Source organism: Carcharhinus amblyrhynchos, chromosome 9, assembly GCF_965287045.1.
Source record: "Carcharhinus amblyrhynchos chromosome 9, sCarAmb.v2.hapA, whole genome shotgun sequence".
Lineage (NCBI taxonomy): Eukaryota > Metazoa > Chordata > Chondrichthyes > Carcharhiniformes > Carcharhinidae > Carcharhinus > Carcharhinus amblyrhynchos.
In genome coordinates, this window is record NC_137332.1 from 1,308,900 (window position 1) to 1,324,119 (window position 15,220).

At 49.8% G+C, this 15,220-nt stretch overlaps 1 protein-coding gene across 1 annotated transcript in view; it reads left to right on the forward strand.

Annotated features, from left to right (window-relative positions):
- Nucleotides 1-15,220, forward strand: part of vav3a (vav 3 guanine nucleotide exchange factor a) — a 119,990-nt gene that overhangs the window by 50,112 nt on the left and 54,658 nt on the right. Inside the window, 3 exon segments of the mRNA XM_080196443.1 lie at nucleotides 8,045-8,103; nucleotides 13,616-13,681; nucleotides 14,524-14,632. Coding sequence (XP_080052569.1) covers nucleotides 8,045-8,103; nucleotides 13,616-13,681; nucleotides 14,524-14,632 — 234 coding nt within the window.

Sequence of the window (15,220 nt, forward strand, 5' to 3'; positions counted from 1 at the left end):
TTAGACCGTGCTGAAGGACTCTCTTACGTTCTGACTGCTGGACTTCCTGTGCTTTAACCTTCACCATCTGTTTATTAGAACATAGAACATAGAACACTACAGCACAAACAGGCCCTTCGGCCCACAAGTTGCGCCGACCACATCACCTACCAACCTACAGACCTATCTATAACCCTCAATCTCATTAAACCCCATATACTCATCCAGAAGTCTTTTAAAAGACCCCAGCGAGTTCGCCTCCACCACCACTGACGGCAGCCGATTCCATTCACTCACCACCCTCTGAGTGAAAAACTTACCCCTAACATCACTTCTGAACCTCCCTCCCCGCACCTTAAATCTGTGTCCTCTCGTAGCGACCATTTCAAACCGGGGAAATAGCCTCTGAGAGTCCACCCTATCTATTCCTCTCAACATTTTGTAAACTTCTATCAGGTCGCCTCTCAACCTTCGTCTCTCCAGGGAAAAGAGTCCCAGCTCCCTCAACCTAACTTCATAAGGCATGCCTCCCAGTCCAGGCAACATCCTTGTAAATCTCCTCTGTACCCTTTCAATAGCTTCTACATCTTTCCTATAGTGAGGCGACCAGAACTGCGCACAATACTCCAAATGAGGCCTGACAAGGGTCTTATAAAGTTCCAGCATTACCTCCCGACTCCTAAACTCAATCCCTCGATTAACGAAGGCCAGTACACCATACGCCTTCTTGACCACCTCCTCCACCTGCGAGGCCGATTTAAGAGTCCTGTGGACCCGGACCCCAAGATCCTTCTGCTCCTCAACACTACTCAGACTTCTGCCCTTAATAGTGTACTCGTTCATCCCGTTGGTTCTGCCAAAATGGACGACAACACATTGGGCAATGGATTTTTGGCAGGGGCTCAGCTGTCTATCGAGTTGCTCTGAAGTTACAGAAGTTTCAGTTACAGAAAAGCCTCTCTCAGCATCTCCCGGTGCTGTTTACCAACCCAGTCTTGGTGTTTCCTGGCCGAGAGACCAAGCTGGTCTTTGTGGATAGAATTTTTGAGAGCTGGAGGGCAGGTCGGGCCCTGTGGCCCTGCCCGCAGCTTCCAGTGTGGGGGTGGGAACGCTCAGGGCTGTAACACACTGGTGATGGGCTGGGGTAAGCTGAAGGGTCCTGAAGCACTCAGTTACCCCCCGAGGGAAGTCTCTGAGACAGTACGCAGTACCAGGTGGAGGCAGCAATCTTCCTCGTTCTTGAATGATCCTCCCCTACCTACCAACTCTCGCTCAGGATGATGATGCCAATGTCAATGCACCCAGCTTGCTGGGCATCAATGGCAGTGCCACGTTGTCCATGAGGGCAGTGACACTCCAGCTCCCAAAGTTTATTGAGAGTGGGAGGTACTTGTGTACGAGAGCCTTCACTGTGGATGGGCCATTGCACAATGGCTGCCACACAGCTTTGATGAAGAAAGATCTTTGTCCAATGGCAAAAGGGTGCAGGTCAACAGGAGAGCAGGTTCTGCTATATGGGCCTCGACATGACCAGCACACATCAACCTGCTGTCCTGCTTCCTCCATTCCCCAGGCCCACTCATCCTGGGATTCAGAGCAACGCAGGCTTCAGGCCCTCATGAGAGTGGCACTGGACACTCACTCTTACTGGCCCCATCACTCCTGTCTCACTTTGAATGTCTCTATTCCACCACTCTCTCTCTCTCTCTCTCTCTCTCTCTATCTCACTGTGAATGTCCCCATTGCCCCTTTCATTCTTCTGGAGTGGGTGGAATGAGTATCTGGGGGAAGTTAGCACCAAATGGACACCTGCTTGGAGAGAATATTGAGCAGACTCAATTCTCACTTTGCAGCCTTGTGTCTAAGGTGCAGCGTGAGATCAGGCCCAGTACACGTCATCATCAGCTTGGATCCAGTCTGTCTGTCTGTGCAGCCATGAAATGGATTGAATTTGAATTTGGTTATGGACAAGCAAGGAGATGGATTCGGGGCTGCCCCACCCACTCATTCTCACGGGGAGTGGGGAGAATGTGGGACTCACGGAGAGTGCGGGACTTGCTCCAATGGGGAGAATGTGGGACTCACTCCCACGGGGAGTGGGGGAGAATGTGGGACTCGCTCCCGCGGGGAGTCGGGAGAATGTGGGACTCACTCCCACGGGGAGTGGGGAGAATGTGGGACTCGCTCCCACAGGGAGTGGGGAGAATGTGGGACTCACTCCCACGGGGAGTGGGGAGAATGTGGGACTCGCTCCCACGGGGAGTGGGGGAGAATGTGGGACTCGCTCCCACGGGGAGGGTTGAGGTGAATGGTTTTGATGGATATAAGGGGGAAGCTGGATAAAAATGCGAGGGAGAGAGGAATAGAATGAGATGCTGATAGGGGGAGAAGGGGAGAGAGTGTATGTATCTATGAGGAGAGGCTGAATAAACTAGGCTTGTACTCGTTAGAGTTTAGAAGAATGAGGGGAGATCTCATTGAGACGTATAAGATGATGAATGGGATGGATAGGATAGAGGTGGAGAGACTCTTCCCGCTCAAAAAAGACAGTAGGACTAGGGGGCACAGCCTCAAGATAAAGGGGGGGCGGTTTAGAACGGAGTTGAGGAGGAACTTCTTCACTCAAAGGGTGGTGAATCTCTGGAATTCTCTGCCCGTTGAAGTGGTGGAGGCTGCCTCGCTAAATATTTTTAAGACGCGGGTTGATGGGTTTTTGATAGGAGAGGGGATTAAGGGTTATGGGGAGAAAGCGGGAAAGTGGAACTGAGACATGACAGATCAGCCATGATCTTATTGAATGGCGGGGCAGGCTCGAAGGGCTGGATGGCCTACTCCTGCTCCTATTTCTTATGTTCTTATGTTCTTATGTGGCTGAAGGGCCAAATGGCCTGTTGCAGTGTTGGTAATTCTGTGTAATATTAATCTTTGAATAAAGAAATAGGTGATTTGATTGTGGACAAAGTGGAGATAGCAGCGTTAGCCTGGCTGTTTGTAGGCGTTCAGTTCGTTCACCGACTGCTGACATTTCCCCAGCCTCTGTATCGTGTTCAATATTTTTTTCTGTTCCATTTTGGGAACATTCCGTAAAGCAACTGGTGGAAGTGAGGGGAGGAAGTACGCAGAATTCCTCACAGGATTTCCTGTAATTCAGTCTGTATCCTCTCTGATCTATTGTTTATCCAGACTCGTGCAATGCGAAATTTTTCTGGAACCTTCACCAATGTCACCTCCAGACTGGACTCGTTAGGGGAGATACTGTCCTGCTGTCCGAGTAATAGATCATAGAACCCTACAGTGCAGAAAAAGGCCTTTCGGCCCATCGAGTCTGCACTGACCACAATCCCACCCAGACCCTACCCCCATATCCCAACATATTATACCCACTAATCCCTCTAACCTACGCATCCCAGGACACTGAGGGGCAATTTTAGCATGGCCAATCAACCTAACCCATACATCTTTAGACAGTGGGAGGAAACTGGAGCACCTGGAGGAAACCCATGCAGACACGAGGAGAACGTGCAAGCTCCACACAGACAGTGACCTGAGCTGGGAATCGAACCCAGGTCCCTGGAGCTCTGATGCAGCAGTGCTAACCCACTGTGCTACCGTGCTGCCCTAACCCCGAGACCCAGAACACGGGCTCAAACCCCACCACGGCAGCTGGTGGAATTTAAACTCAATCAATAAAATCTGGAATATTAAACTCGTTTCAGTAACGCTGACCATGAAACCATTGTCGATTGTCGGAAAAATACTCGCCTGGTCGCTAATGTCTTTTAGGGAAGGAAATCTGCTGTCCTTACCTGGTTTGGCCTCCATGTGACTCCAGAACCACAGCAATGTGATTGACTCTGAAATGACTGAGTGAGACATTCAGTTCAGAGGCGATTAGGGATGGGTAATGAACGCTGGCCCAGCCTGTGACACCCACACCCCTGAACAAATACATTTCAAAGATCTCATCCCTGTCTCTCGCTCCATTGTGAGCCCCAGCCCATTGAAAACTCTGCTCTGAATGTCCTCACTCACACCAAGTCCCATTTCCCCACAACCCTGCTCTCGCTGACTTCAGTTAACTTAGAAATTCTCATCCTTGTTTTAACATATCTCCATGGTTCCCTCCTCCCCTTCCTATCCCTGTAACCTGCTTCATTAACCTCAGAAATCTCTGCATTCCCCTGATTCTGGCCTCCTGATTTCAAATAAAACAGAACTTGAGCATTACTGAAAAAAGGGACCTGTCAAAGTTTTTCACCATGCACTCATCAGGACACTTTGCAGAAATACCAATGCCAGGAGAGAATGAGCGGTGAGTGATGATTGGTGTCAACTGGACTCTGATTGGTGGAGATGTTGCCACGGAGAGGGCACCAGTTGACAGATAACTGCTAAGTATTGTTATTCAAACTAGGCAGCTTGACCCAGATTGGCCAAGGCATTATGATTGGCTTTTGTTTAGCTGAAACAATGGCACAATATATATACAAATGTCACACTGCAAGTCCAACCTTAAACTGGTTATCAGCACATTGAGGATTATCCAATCACGGAATCACGCCTGATGTTGGACACTTGTGTGTTGATTGTGCTAACTCTACCCTCCTCACTATCAATAAAACCCAAAATACTATATTCTCTATTAAGGTGCTCTCTGCACCTGTCTTGCCACAGGAACTTCATTGCAGTGTTATTGTAAGCTGACATGTGACACTAATAAATAAACTAACACCCCCCAACTTTTATATTCCATTCCTCCTTCAATGAACACCAACATTCCATTTGCCTTCCTCGTACTGCTGTACCTGCGTACTAACTTTTCCTAAGATGAAAGCAAATTACTGCGCATGCTGGAATCTGAACCCAAAAGAGAAAATACAAAAGAGAAAATTCTCGCCTTTCAAACACTGCCAGACCTCCTGAGATTTTCCAGCATTTTCCCTTTTGGTTCCTAACTTTTCCTGATTGATATACCAGGACACCCAGATCCCTCTGTACCTCAGAGTTCTGTAATCTCTTTTCATTTAAATAATTTGCTTTTTGTTTATTCTTCCTGCCAAAATGGACAAATTCACTTTTTCCTGCATTATCCTCCATCTGCCATTAATTTGATCACTCAGAACCTGTCAATATCCCTTTGCGAAGTCCTGAAATCCTCTTCACCATTTACTTACCAACCAATATTTGTGTCATCAGGAAATTTAGCAACGATACTTTCAGACCCTTCATCCAAGTTATTGATATAAATTGTAAAGAGTTACAGGTCCACCAGTGATCCCTTTCACACTCCACTCATTACATTCTGCCAACCAGTAAATGGTCCATATATCCCTGCTCTCTGCTTCCAGTAAGCTAACCAATCCTTTATCCATGCCAGTACATTACCCTCTACACCATGAACTCTTATATTAAGTGGTAACCTTTGACGTGGCTCCTTATCAAATGCCCTTTGGAAATAACGGACTGTGATTCAGAGGACGAGGATGGTGTTTGTGGGACAGATACACTGGCGTAGACCAGTTCTTTAAACATTCCTTCACAGGATGTGGGCGTTTCTGGGTGGTCAGCGTTTGTTGTCCATCCGTAATTCTCCTGGAGAAGGTGAGAGTGAGCTGGCTTCTTGAACCGCTGCAGTCCATGTGGTGTAGGTACACCCACAGTGCTGTTAGGGACAAGTGGCCTATTTTTGTGCTGAAGATGTTGTATTTTTGGATCTTTTTACTTTATGGCGTTGTTGAGACTAACTCCTGCCCATTTCCGTGAGAATGTTACTTATCTTAAACTGATAATTAGACCAATTAACTGTAATCTGCTTGTGAGCTGTGTAGTTGGCCAATCCTGGGCCTCGTTATTACAACAAGACCTGAATCAGTTTTCACTGTGATTGGTACAAAGATAAATAATTCCCAGATATAATCGAGAGAAATGTCGGAATGTTTGATACAACCCAGCAAAATATCATCAGGATTGAAGTTGACTCAGTGACAGGAAGCAGAGTGTAACACCAGTGGATATTTCCAGGCTGGGGGAGGTTTGTGACACTGTTCCCCAGGGGTCAGTATTAGGAGCCTGACTTTTCCTGATGTATATTAATGATTGAGATCTTGGTGTGTGAGGGACAATTTCAAAATCTGTGAAGGACACAAAACTTGGAAGTATTGTAAATGGTGAACATTGATAAGTCAGTGGAGTGAGCAGATAGGTGGCAGATAAAGTTCGATATGGGGTGAGGTGATACATTTTGATGGGAAGAAATGGAGAGACGATATAAAAACAGGTAAAATTCTTAGAGAGGGCAGGAGCAGAGGAATCTGGGTGTATCTGTGCAGAGATCATTGAAGGTGGCAGGACAGGAGGAGAGAGGAGTGAATAAAGCATATAGTATTCTGGGCTTATTAATAGGGGAACAACAAGGACTTTCATTCACTAGCTGAGCAGTTATTTCATGCTTATACCCAGCCCACACTCCTGCTGCATCATATTGTCACATGACCACTTGGTCTACAATGCCAGTCAAGCGACTGCTTTGTCCTGGATGGTGTTGAGTGTTGTTGGAGCCGCTCCCATCCAGGCAAGAGGGGAGTATTCCATCACAATCCTGACTTGCGCCTTGTAGATGATGGGCAGGCTTTGGGAAGTCAGGAGGTGAGTTACTCTCCGCAGTATTCCCAGCCTCTGACCTGCTCTGGGAGCCACTGTGTTTAGTGGTGAGTCCAGTTGAGTTTCTGGTCAATGGTAACCCAGTGAAAGTAATGCCATTGAATGTCAAGGGGCGATGGTTAAATTCTCTCTTATTGGTGATGGTCATTGCCTGGCATTTCTGTGGGGCGAATGTTACTGCCACTTGTCAGCCCAAACCTGGATATTGTCCAGATCTTGCTGCATTTGAACATGGGCTGCTTCAGTATCTGAGGAATCGCCAATGGTGCTGAACATTGTGCAATCATCGGTGAACATCCCCAATCCTGTTCTTATAAGAACATAAGAAATAGGAGCAGGAGTAGACCATCTGGCCCTTCGAGCCTGCCCCGCCATTCAATAAGATCATGGCTGATCTGTCGCTGCTCAGTTCCACTTTCCGGCCCTCTCCCCCTCTCCCCATAACCCTTAATCTCCTCTCTTATCAAGAACCCATCAACCCGCTTCTTGAAAATATTTAGCGAGGCAGCCTCCACCACTTCAACGGGCAGAGAATTCCAGAGATTCACCACCGGGAAGGTCATTGATGAAGCAGCTGAAGATTGTTGGGCCTCAGACACTCACCCTGAGGGGCTCCTGCAGAGATGTCCCGGGGTGACCCAGCGATATCCCTTTGTGCTCGGTATGTTTTGAAGCAGCTGAGGGTGGCAGAGAGGTTTAGGGAGGGAATTCCGGAGATTGAGGCTCAGGGAGCTGACGGCTCCACTCTGGTGGATGGATGAAAATCGGGGATATCCAAGAAGCTTCTTTTTGGGAACGCAGACATCCCGAGGGGAGTAGGAGCTGAGGGGGATTATAGAGTTGGGTGGAGGTGAACACATGGAATCATCCAAAGACAAGGATGAAACTTTTAAAATCAACTCTTGCTTCAGTTGGGAAATGATACAGCTGGAAGTGGACGGTAACAACGAGAGCTTAAATATCAGGTCAGAAACTCATCCCGGGGGGGAGAGGGGGCGTTCCCAGGGGGACAGGGGGTGCTCCCAGCGGGAGAGGGGAGGTTCCCAGTGAGGGTGAGAGGTATTCCCAGCGGGAGAGGGTTGGTTCCCAGCGGGAGAGGGTTGTATCCCAGCGGGAGAGGGTTGGTTCCCAGCGGGAGAGGGGAGGTTCCCAGTGGGAGAGGGCATCAGGAACAATGGGAATAAGTGTGATTTTTGGAGCAAGAGCTTCAGGGAATTGCAGAGGAAAGTGAGGTTGGAGCTGGGAAGTTTTTGGTGAGGGGAGAGGAGACAGAGATTGTGAAAGGAGGGAAGGGGACAGGAATGTGAACGTGCTGGGACACAGGAGGTATCTGACACTCTCCCCCCCCCCCCCCCCCCGTCTGAGATACGTGCAGCCTCACTGATAGAGATATTTACTGTTCCAGGTGATCGAGACGCTGTCTAGACTTTCGCACACAGCCGCTGCTCAGAGCGCTGGGGTGAGGTAAGCACCTTGTGATGTGGGTTACAACTCACAAACTTCACTTCAACTGTTACTCAGTTCAGAGTTTGGGACATCGGCTGTTCACATGTATGTGTGATAAAAGTACACCCAAAACTGGCACCCACATCCCCCCCACATCCCCTCGCTCACTGACCCACACTGCCCACCACCCACTGTACTCACTGACCCCCGTTCCCCCCCACCCCCTGTGCTCACTGACCCACACTGCCCCCCCACCCCCTGTGCTCACTGACCCACACTGCCCCCCACCCCCTGTGCTCACTGACCCCCGTTCCCCACCACCCCCTGTGCTCACTGACCTACACTGCCCCCCCCATTCCTCCACCCCCTGTGCTCACTGACCCACACTGTCCCCCCACCCCCTGTGCTCACTGACCCACACTGCCCCCCATTCCCCCACCCCTGTGCTCACTGACCCACACTGTCCCCCCACCCCCTGTGCTCACTGACCCACACTGCCCCCCACCCCCTGTGCTCACTGACCCACACTGCCCCCCACCCCCTGTGCTCACTGACCCACACTGCCCCCCACCCCCTGTGCTCACTGACCCACACTGCCCCCCATTCCCCCCACCCCCTGTGCTCACTGACCCACACTGCCCCCCATTCCCCCCACCCCCTGTGCTCACTGACCCACACTGCCCCCCCTGCTGCCCCCTCACCCTCCGTGCTCCCTCCTTGTCCTGGTCCCTCCCTATCTCTGTCACCTCCTCCGGTTCTGCAACCCTCTGAGATCTCTGTGGTCCTCACATTCTGGCCTCCAGAACATCCCTGGTTTGAACTCTCCACCACTGCCTTCAGCAGCCTGAGCTCCGAACTCTGGAATTCCCTCCACAAACCTCTCCAACTCTCTCCCTCTCTCTCTGCTCCACTTGTTGTTCCATCGAAACATTCCCCCTTAGCATGTTTCTGAAGAAGGAGTACCAGGGCAGCACGGTGATTAGCACTGCTGCCTCATAGCGTCAGGGACCCAGAGTCAATTCTGACCGTGGGTCACTGTCTGTGTGGAACCTGCATGTTCCCCCCGTGTCTGCGTGGGTTTCTTCCCACAGTCTAAGGGTGTGCGGATTAGGTGGATTCTCCTTGATCGATGTGAGAGGTTTCAGGGATTGGATGGGCCTTACTGCGGTGAGCTTCTACAGGTTGGATGGTGCAAGCGCCGTCCTACTAAAGCAAAATGAGAATCTTGCTCCAGCTCCCTCCCTAACAGTACTGTGGGTGTACCTTCCCTTATTTATCTGTGGGACGTGGGTGTCACTGGCTGGGCCAGCATTTATTGCCCATCCCTAGTTGCCCCTTGAGAACATAGAACATTACAGCGCAGTATAGGCCCTTCGGCCCTCGATGTTGCACCGACCAGTGGAACTAATCTAATGACCCTCTAACCTAAACTATTCCAATGTTATCCATATGCCTATCCACTGACCATTTGAATGCCCTTAAAGTTGGCAAGTCCACAACTGCTGCAGGCAGGGCATTCCACGCCCTTACTACCCTCTGAGTAAAGAACCTACCTCTGACATCCGTCCTATAATTACCACCCCTTAATTTAAAGCTATGTCCCCTCGTGTTAGCCATCACCATCCGAGGAAAAAGGCTCTCAATGTCCACCCTATCCAATCCTTTGATCATCCTGTATGCCTCAATCAGGTCACCTCATAACCTTCTTCTCTCCAATGAAAATAACCTCAAGTCCTTCAGCCTTTCCTCATAAGACCTTCAAGAAGGTGGGGGTGAGCTGCCTTCTTGAATTGCTGCAGTCCGTGTGCTGTGGGTTGACCCACAATGCCATTAGGGAGGAAATTCCAGGATTTTGACCCAGCGACAGTGAAGGAACGGCCGATATATTTCCAAGTCAGGATGATGAGTGGCTAAACAGAGACTGCAGCAGTTGAAGGAGGAACCTCACTAGCACCTTCTCAATGGGCAATAACTTCCAGTCTCTGGAGCAACACCCACACCCCGTGTTCTTACACTGAGCTCAATCCTGCCCACTGCTGGATCCTTACATCCCTCACACATCAACTCAACTAATAATCCAGAAATTCTCTGGTGACATGGATTCAAATCCCACCAGGGCAGGTGATAAAAGTTAAATTTAGCAGGTGGTGCAGTGGTTAGCACTGCTGCCTCTCAGCGCCAGGGACCCGGGTTCAATTCTAGCCTCCGGTCACTGTCTGTGTGGACTTTGCACATTTTCCCCGTGTCTGTGTGGGTTTCCTCCCACAGTCCAAATGTGTGTGGGGTTAGGGGGATTGGCCATGGTAAATGCACGGGGTTTATAGGGATGGGGGTGGGGAAGAGGGCCTGAGTCAGGTTCTCTGTCGGCGAGTAGGTACGGTCTCGATGGGCCGAATGGCCTCGCTCTGCACTGTGGGGATTTTTCTGTTTCCAGCCCCAATACAATGCCAGCACTGCCCCCTGCTGGATCTTCACAGACACTCCATGTTTTGTGCAAAAGGAATTAAATTGATTCAAATAAACTGAGGGGTTCACAGAGTTTACAGACTGCACTGACACACTGGGTGTTTCATATTATTTATATCACAGAGGGAGGGGCAGGATTGGCAGCAGTGGAGGCTAGAGCAATGAACATATTCAAGACTGAGTGAGACCTGAACACAGGAATGTGGGACAGGAGTAGGCCAATCGGATTCTGCAAAGTCAATGGGTCCCTGACAACATTCCAGCAATAATACTGAAGATTTGTGTTCCAGAATTTGCCGCTCCCCTAGCCAAGCTCTCCCAGTACAGTTACAACACTGGCATCTACCCAACAATGTGGGAGATTGCCCAGGTCTGTCCTGTACACAAAAAGCAGGACAAATCCAACCCGGCCAATTACTGCCCAATCAGTCTACTCTCGATCATCAGTAAAGTGATGGAAGGGGTCATCGACAGTGAGATCCAGCAGCACCTGCTCAGCAATAACCTGCTCAGTGACGCCCAGTTTGGGTTTCTCCAGGGGGTCACTCAGCTCCTGACCTCATTACAGTCTTGGTTCAAACACGGACAAAAGAGCTGAATTCCAGAGGGTGGCATCAGCCCTCGACATCAAGGCTGCATTCGACGGGCATCAAGAAGCCCCAGAAACTGGAATGAATGGGTATCAGGGGTGAACTCATAGAACTCTACAGTGCAGAAAGAGGCCCTTCAGCCCATTGAGCCTGCACCGAACACAATCCCACCCAGGCCTGACCCCCTACATATTATACCCACTAATCCCTCTAACCTACACATCCCTGGACATCAATTTCTTAGCATGGCCAATCAACCTAACCCACACATCTTTGGACTGTGGAGGAAACCGGAGCACCCGGAGGAAACCCACGCAGACACGAGGAGAATGTGCAAACTCACACAGACACTGACCCGAGCCAGGAATCGAACCCAGGTCCCTGGAGCTGTGAAGCAGCAGTGCTAACCACTGTGCTCCTGTGCCACCCAAACTCTCCGCTGGTCGGAGTCACAGCGCCAGGGACCCGGGTTCAATTCCCGGTTTGGGTCACTGGCTGTGCGGAATTTGCATGTTCTCCCCGTGTCTGCATGGGTTCCCTCCGGGAGCTCTGATTTTCTCCCACAGGCTGAAAGACGTGCTGGTTAGGGTGCATTGGCCGTGCTAAATTCTCCCTCAGTGTACCCGAACAGGCGCCGGAGTGTGGCGAGTTGGGGATTTTCACAGTAACTTCATTGCGGTGTGAATTTAAGCCTACCTTTAAATAAAACTTCAGAAAAACTTCATACCTAGTACATAGGAAGATGGTTGTGGAGGGTCAGTCATCCCAGCTCCAGGACATCTCTGCAGGATTTCCTCAGTGTAGACCCAACAATCTTCAGCTGCTTCATCAATGACCTTCCCTCCATCATTCTTTACTCAGAGGGTAGTAAGGGCGTGGAATGCCCTGCCTGCAGCAGTTGTGGACTCGCCAACTTTAAGGGCGTTCAAATGGTCAGTGGATAGGCATATGGATAACATTGGAATAGTTTAGGTTAGAGGGTCATTAGATTGGTTCCACTGGTCGGCGCAACATTGAGGGCCGAAGGGCCTGTACTGCGCTGGAATGTTCTATGTTCTATCATAAGGTCAGAGTGGGGATGTTCGCCGATGATTGCACAATGTTCAGAACCATTGGCAACTCCTCAGATACTGAAGCAGTCCATGTTCAAATGCAAGACCTGGACAATATCCAGGTTTGGGCTGACAAGTGGCAAACAACATTCACGCCACACAAATGCCAGGCAATGACCATCACCAATAAGAGACACTCCAACCATCACCCCTTAACATTCAATGGTGTAACCATCACTGAATCCCCCACTGTCAACATCCTTGGGGTTACCATTAACCACAAACTGAACTGAATTAGCTGTATAAATGTAGCTTCCAGAACAGGTCAGAGGGTTGGGATCTATAAGACAGGGATTAAGAGCAGGAACAGGCCATTCAGCCCTTCAAGGTGCTGCATTGCCACTTTGAGTGACCTGTATACCTGGACACTCAGATTCCTTTCTCTAAAAATACTCTGAAGGGTTCTGCCATTCACTATATATTTCCTATCTGTATTAAACCTTCAAAATGTGTTACCTCACATGTGTCTGGATTAAACTCCATCTGCCATCTCTCTGCCCAAGTGTCCAACTGATCTATATCCTGCTGTATCCTCCGATGGTCCTCATCGCTATCCACAAATCCACCAACCTTTGTGTCATCCGCAAACTTACTAATCAATCCAGTTATGTTTTCCTCTAAATCATTTATATATATTTCCATAAATAAGGGCCCAAAACTGTACACAGTATTCGCAACGTGGCCTCAATGGTACCTTGTAGAGTCATAGAGGTTTACAGCATGGAAACAGGCCCTTCGGCCCAACTTGTCCATGCTGCCCTTTTTGTTTTTTAAATTCCTAAGCTAATCCCTATTGCCCGCATTTGGCCCATATCCCTCTATACCCATCGTACCCATGTAACTGTCTAAACACTTTTTGAAAGATAAAATTGTATCCGCCCCTACTACTGCCTCTGGCAGTGCGGCGGTCTACCTTATCAATGACCCTCATTATTTTATAGACCTCTATAATATAGAACACAGAACATTACAACACAGTACAGGCCCTTTGGCCCTCGATGTTATGCTGAGCTATGTCCAATCCAAGATCAAGCTATCCCACTCCCTATCATTCTGGAGTGCTCCATGTGCCTATCCAGTAACCGCTTGAAAGTTCCTAAAGTGTCCGACTCCACTATCACAGCAGGCAGTGCATTCCACACCCCAACCACTCTCTGGGTAAAGAATCTACCTCGGACATCCCTCCTATATCTCCCACCATCAACCTTATAGTTATGCCTCCGAGTAACAGCTACATCCACCCGAGGAAATAGTCTCTGAACGTCCACTCATTCTATCCCTCTCATCATCTTATAAACCTCTATTAAGTTGCCTCTCAATCGTTCCATCCCTTTGATTTGATTTGATTTGATTCTGTTTCAGGCCATTTCCCACAGAGCAATCTGTCGATGATGAGGACATTTACAAGAGCCTCGCTGACCTGATCGAGTATGTAAATCTCTCATCACTATCGCTACATCAGATGTTGCATTGTCGGGTGTTGTACTGTCAGAGGGTCAGTACTGAGGGAGTGCCGCACTGTCAGAGGGTCAGTGCTGAGGGAGTGCCACACTGTCAGAGGGTCAGTGCTGAGGGAGTGCCGCACTGTCAGAGGGTCAGTGCTGAGGGAGTGCCGCACTGTCAGAGGGTCAGTGCTGAGGGAGTGCCACACTGTCAGAGGGTCAGTGCTGAGGGAGTGCCGCACTGCCAGAGGGTCAGTGCTGAGGGAGTGCCGCACTGTCATAGGGTCAGTGCTGAGGGAGTGCCGCACTGTCAGAGGGTCAGTGCTGAGGGAGTGCCGCGCTGTCAGAGGGTCAGTGCTGAGGGAGTGCCGCACTGTCAGAGGGTCAGTGCTGAGGGAGTGCCGCACTGTCAGAGGGTCAGTGCTGAGGGAGTGCCACACTGTCAGAGGGTCAGTGCTGAGGGAGTGCCGCACTGTCAGAGGGTCAGTGCTGAGGGAGTGCCGCACTGTCAGAGGGTCAGTGCTGAGGGAGTGCCGCACTGTCAGAGGGTCAGTGCTGAGGGAGCGCCGCACTGTCAGAGGGTCAGTGCTGAGGGAGCGCCGCACTGTCAGAGGGTCAGTGCTGAGGGAGTGTCGCACTGTCAGAGGGTCAGTACTGAGGGAGTGCCGCACTGTCAGAGGGTCAGTACTGAGGGAGTGCTGCACTGTCAGAGGGTCAGTGCTGAGGGAGTGCCGCACTGTCAGTGGCGGTGTTGATATCAATACTGTGATTCTTCATTTTCGTCCCACAGTCTGTGATTTCTCTGATTTGTTTGGTGTGTTTCTGCAGTGAGGCCAGTGTTGAGGAAGATGAGGATCTCTATGACTGTGTCTATGGTGAGGATGATGGTGGAGATGTGTATGAAGATCTGATGAAAGTTGAAGCAGTCCAGGCACCTGTAAGATCCCCACCACAAACCTTCCTTCCCAGTTTTTGACAAGCTTGCCTGATGAGTGCAAGATGCAAAGTTTTGACAGCATGTGTTTGTTTCATTAATTTTCAAACTCTGTACTGCCACGTGACAAAATATATAAATGTTATAATTTTCTCCAAATTGAATCTGCCTCCTCTGTGCTCATTCTACCGTCTGTTTATATCCTGCTGAAGTAACAGTATCGCTGTGTCTCCAGCTGAAACTGTGCCGTACAAACCCAAATCTGGGTCATTAACAGAGAGCGGGAAAATCAGGGATCCTTTCCCAACTACTGGAGAATCCCCGCTCCCCACCCCCTCCCATCTTTAAACCTTCCTCCAGCCCATTCACCATCACTGTTTCCTGTCCCTCAGTCAATGCTGTGTTCATGTTACTCCTGTCTACGACCACAGCCTTCACTATCTCCGTAATCTTCAACTCTTACCCCTCAGCTTTCCTGAACCCTCTGTAATCTCAACATCTCTCTAATCCTGGCCCCCCCCCCAATACCCCGATTCTAATCATTCCACCATTGCTGTCTGTTCCTTCACCTGCCTGCCTTCTAAACACCGG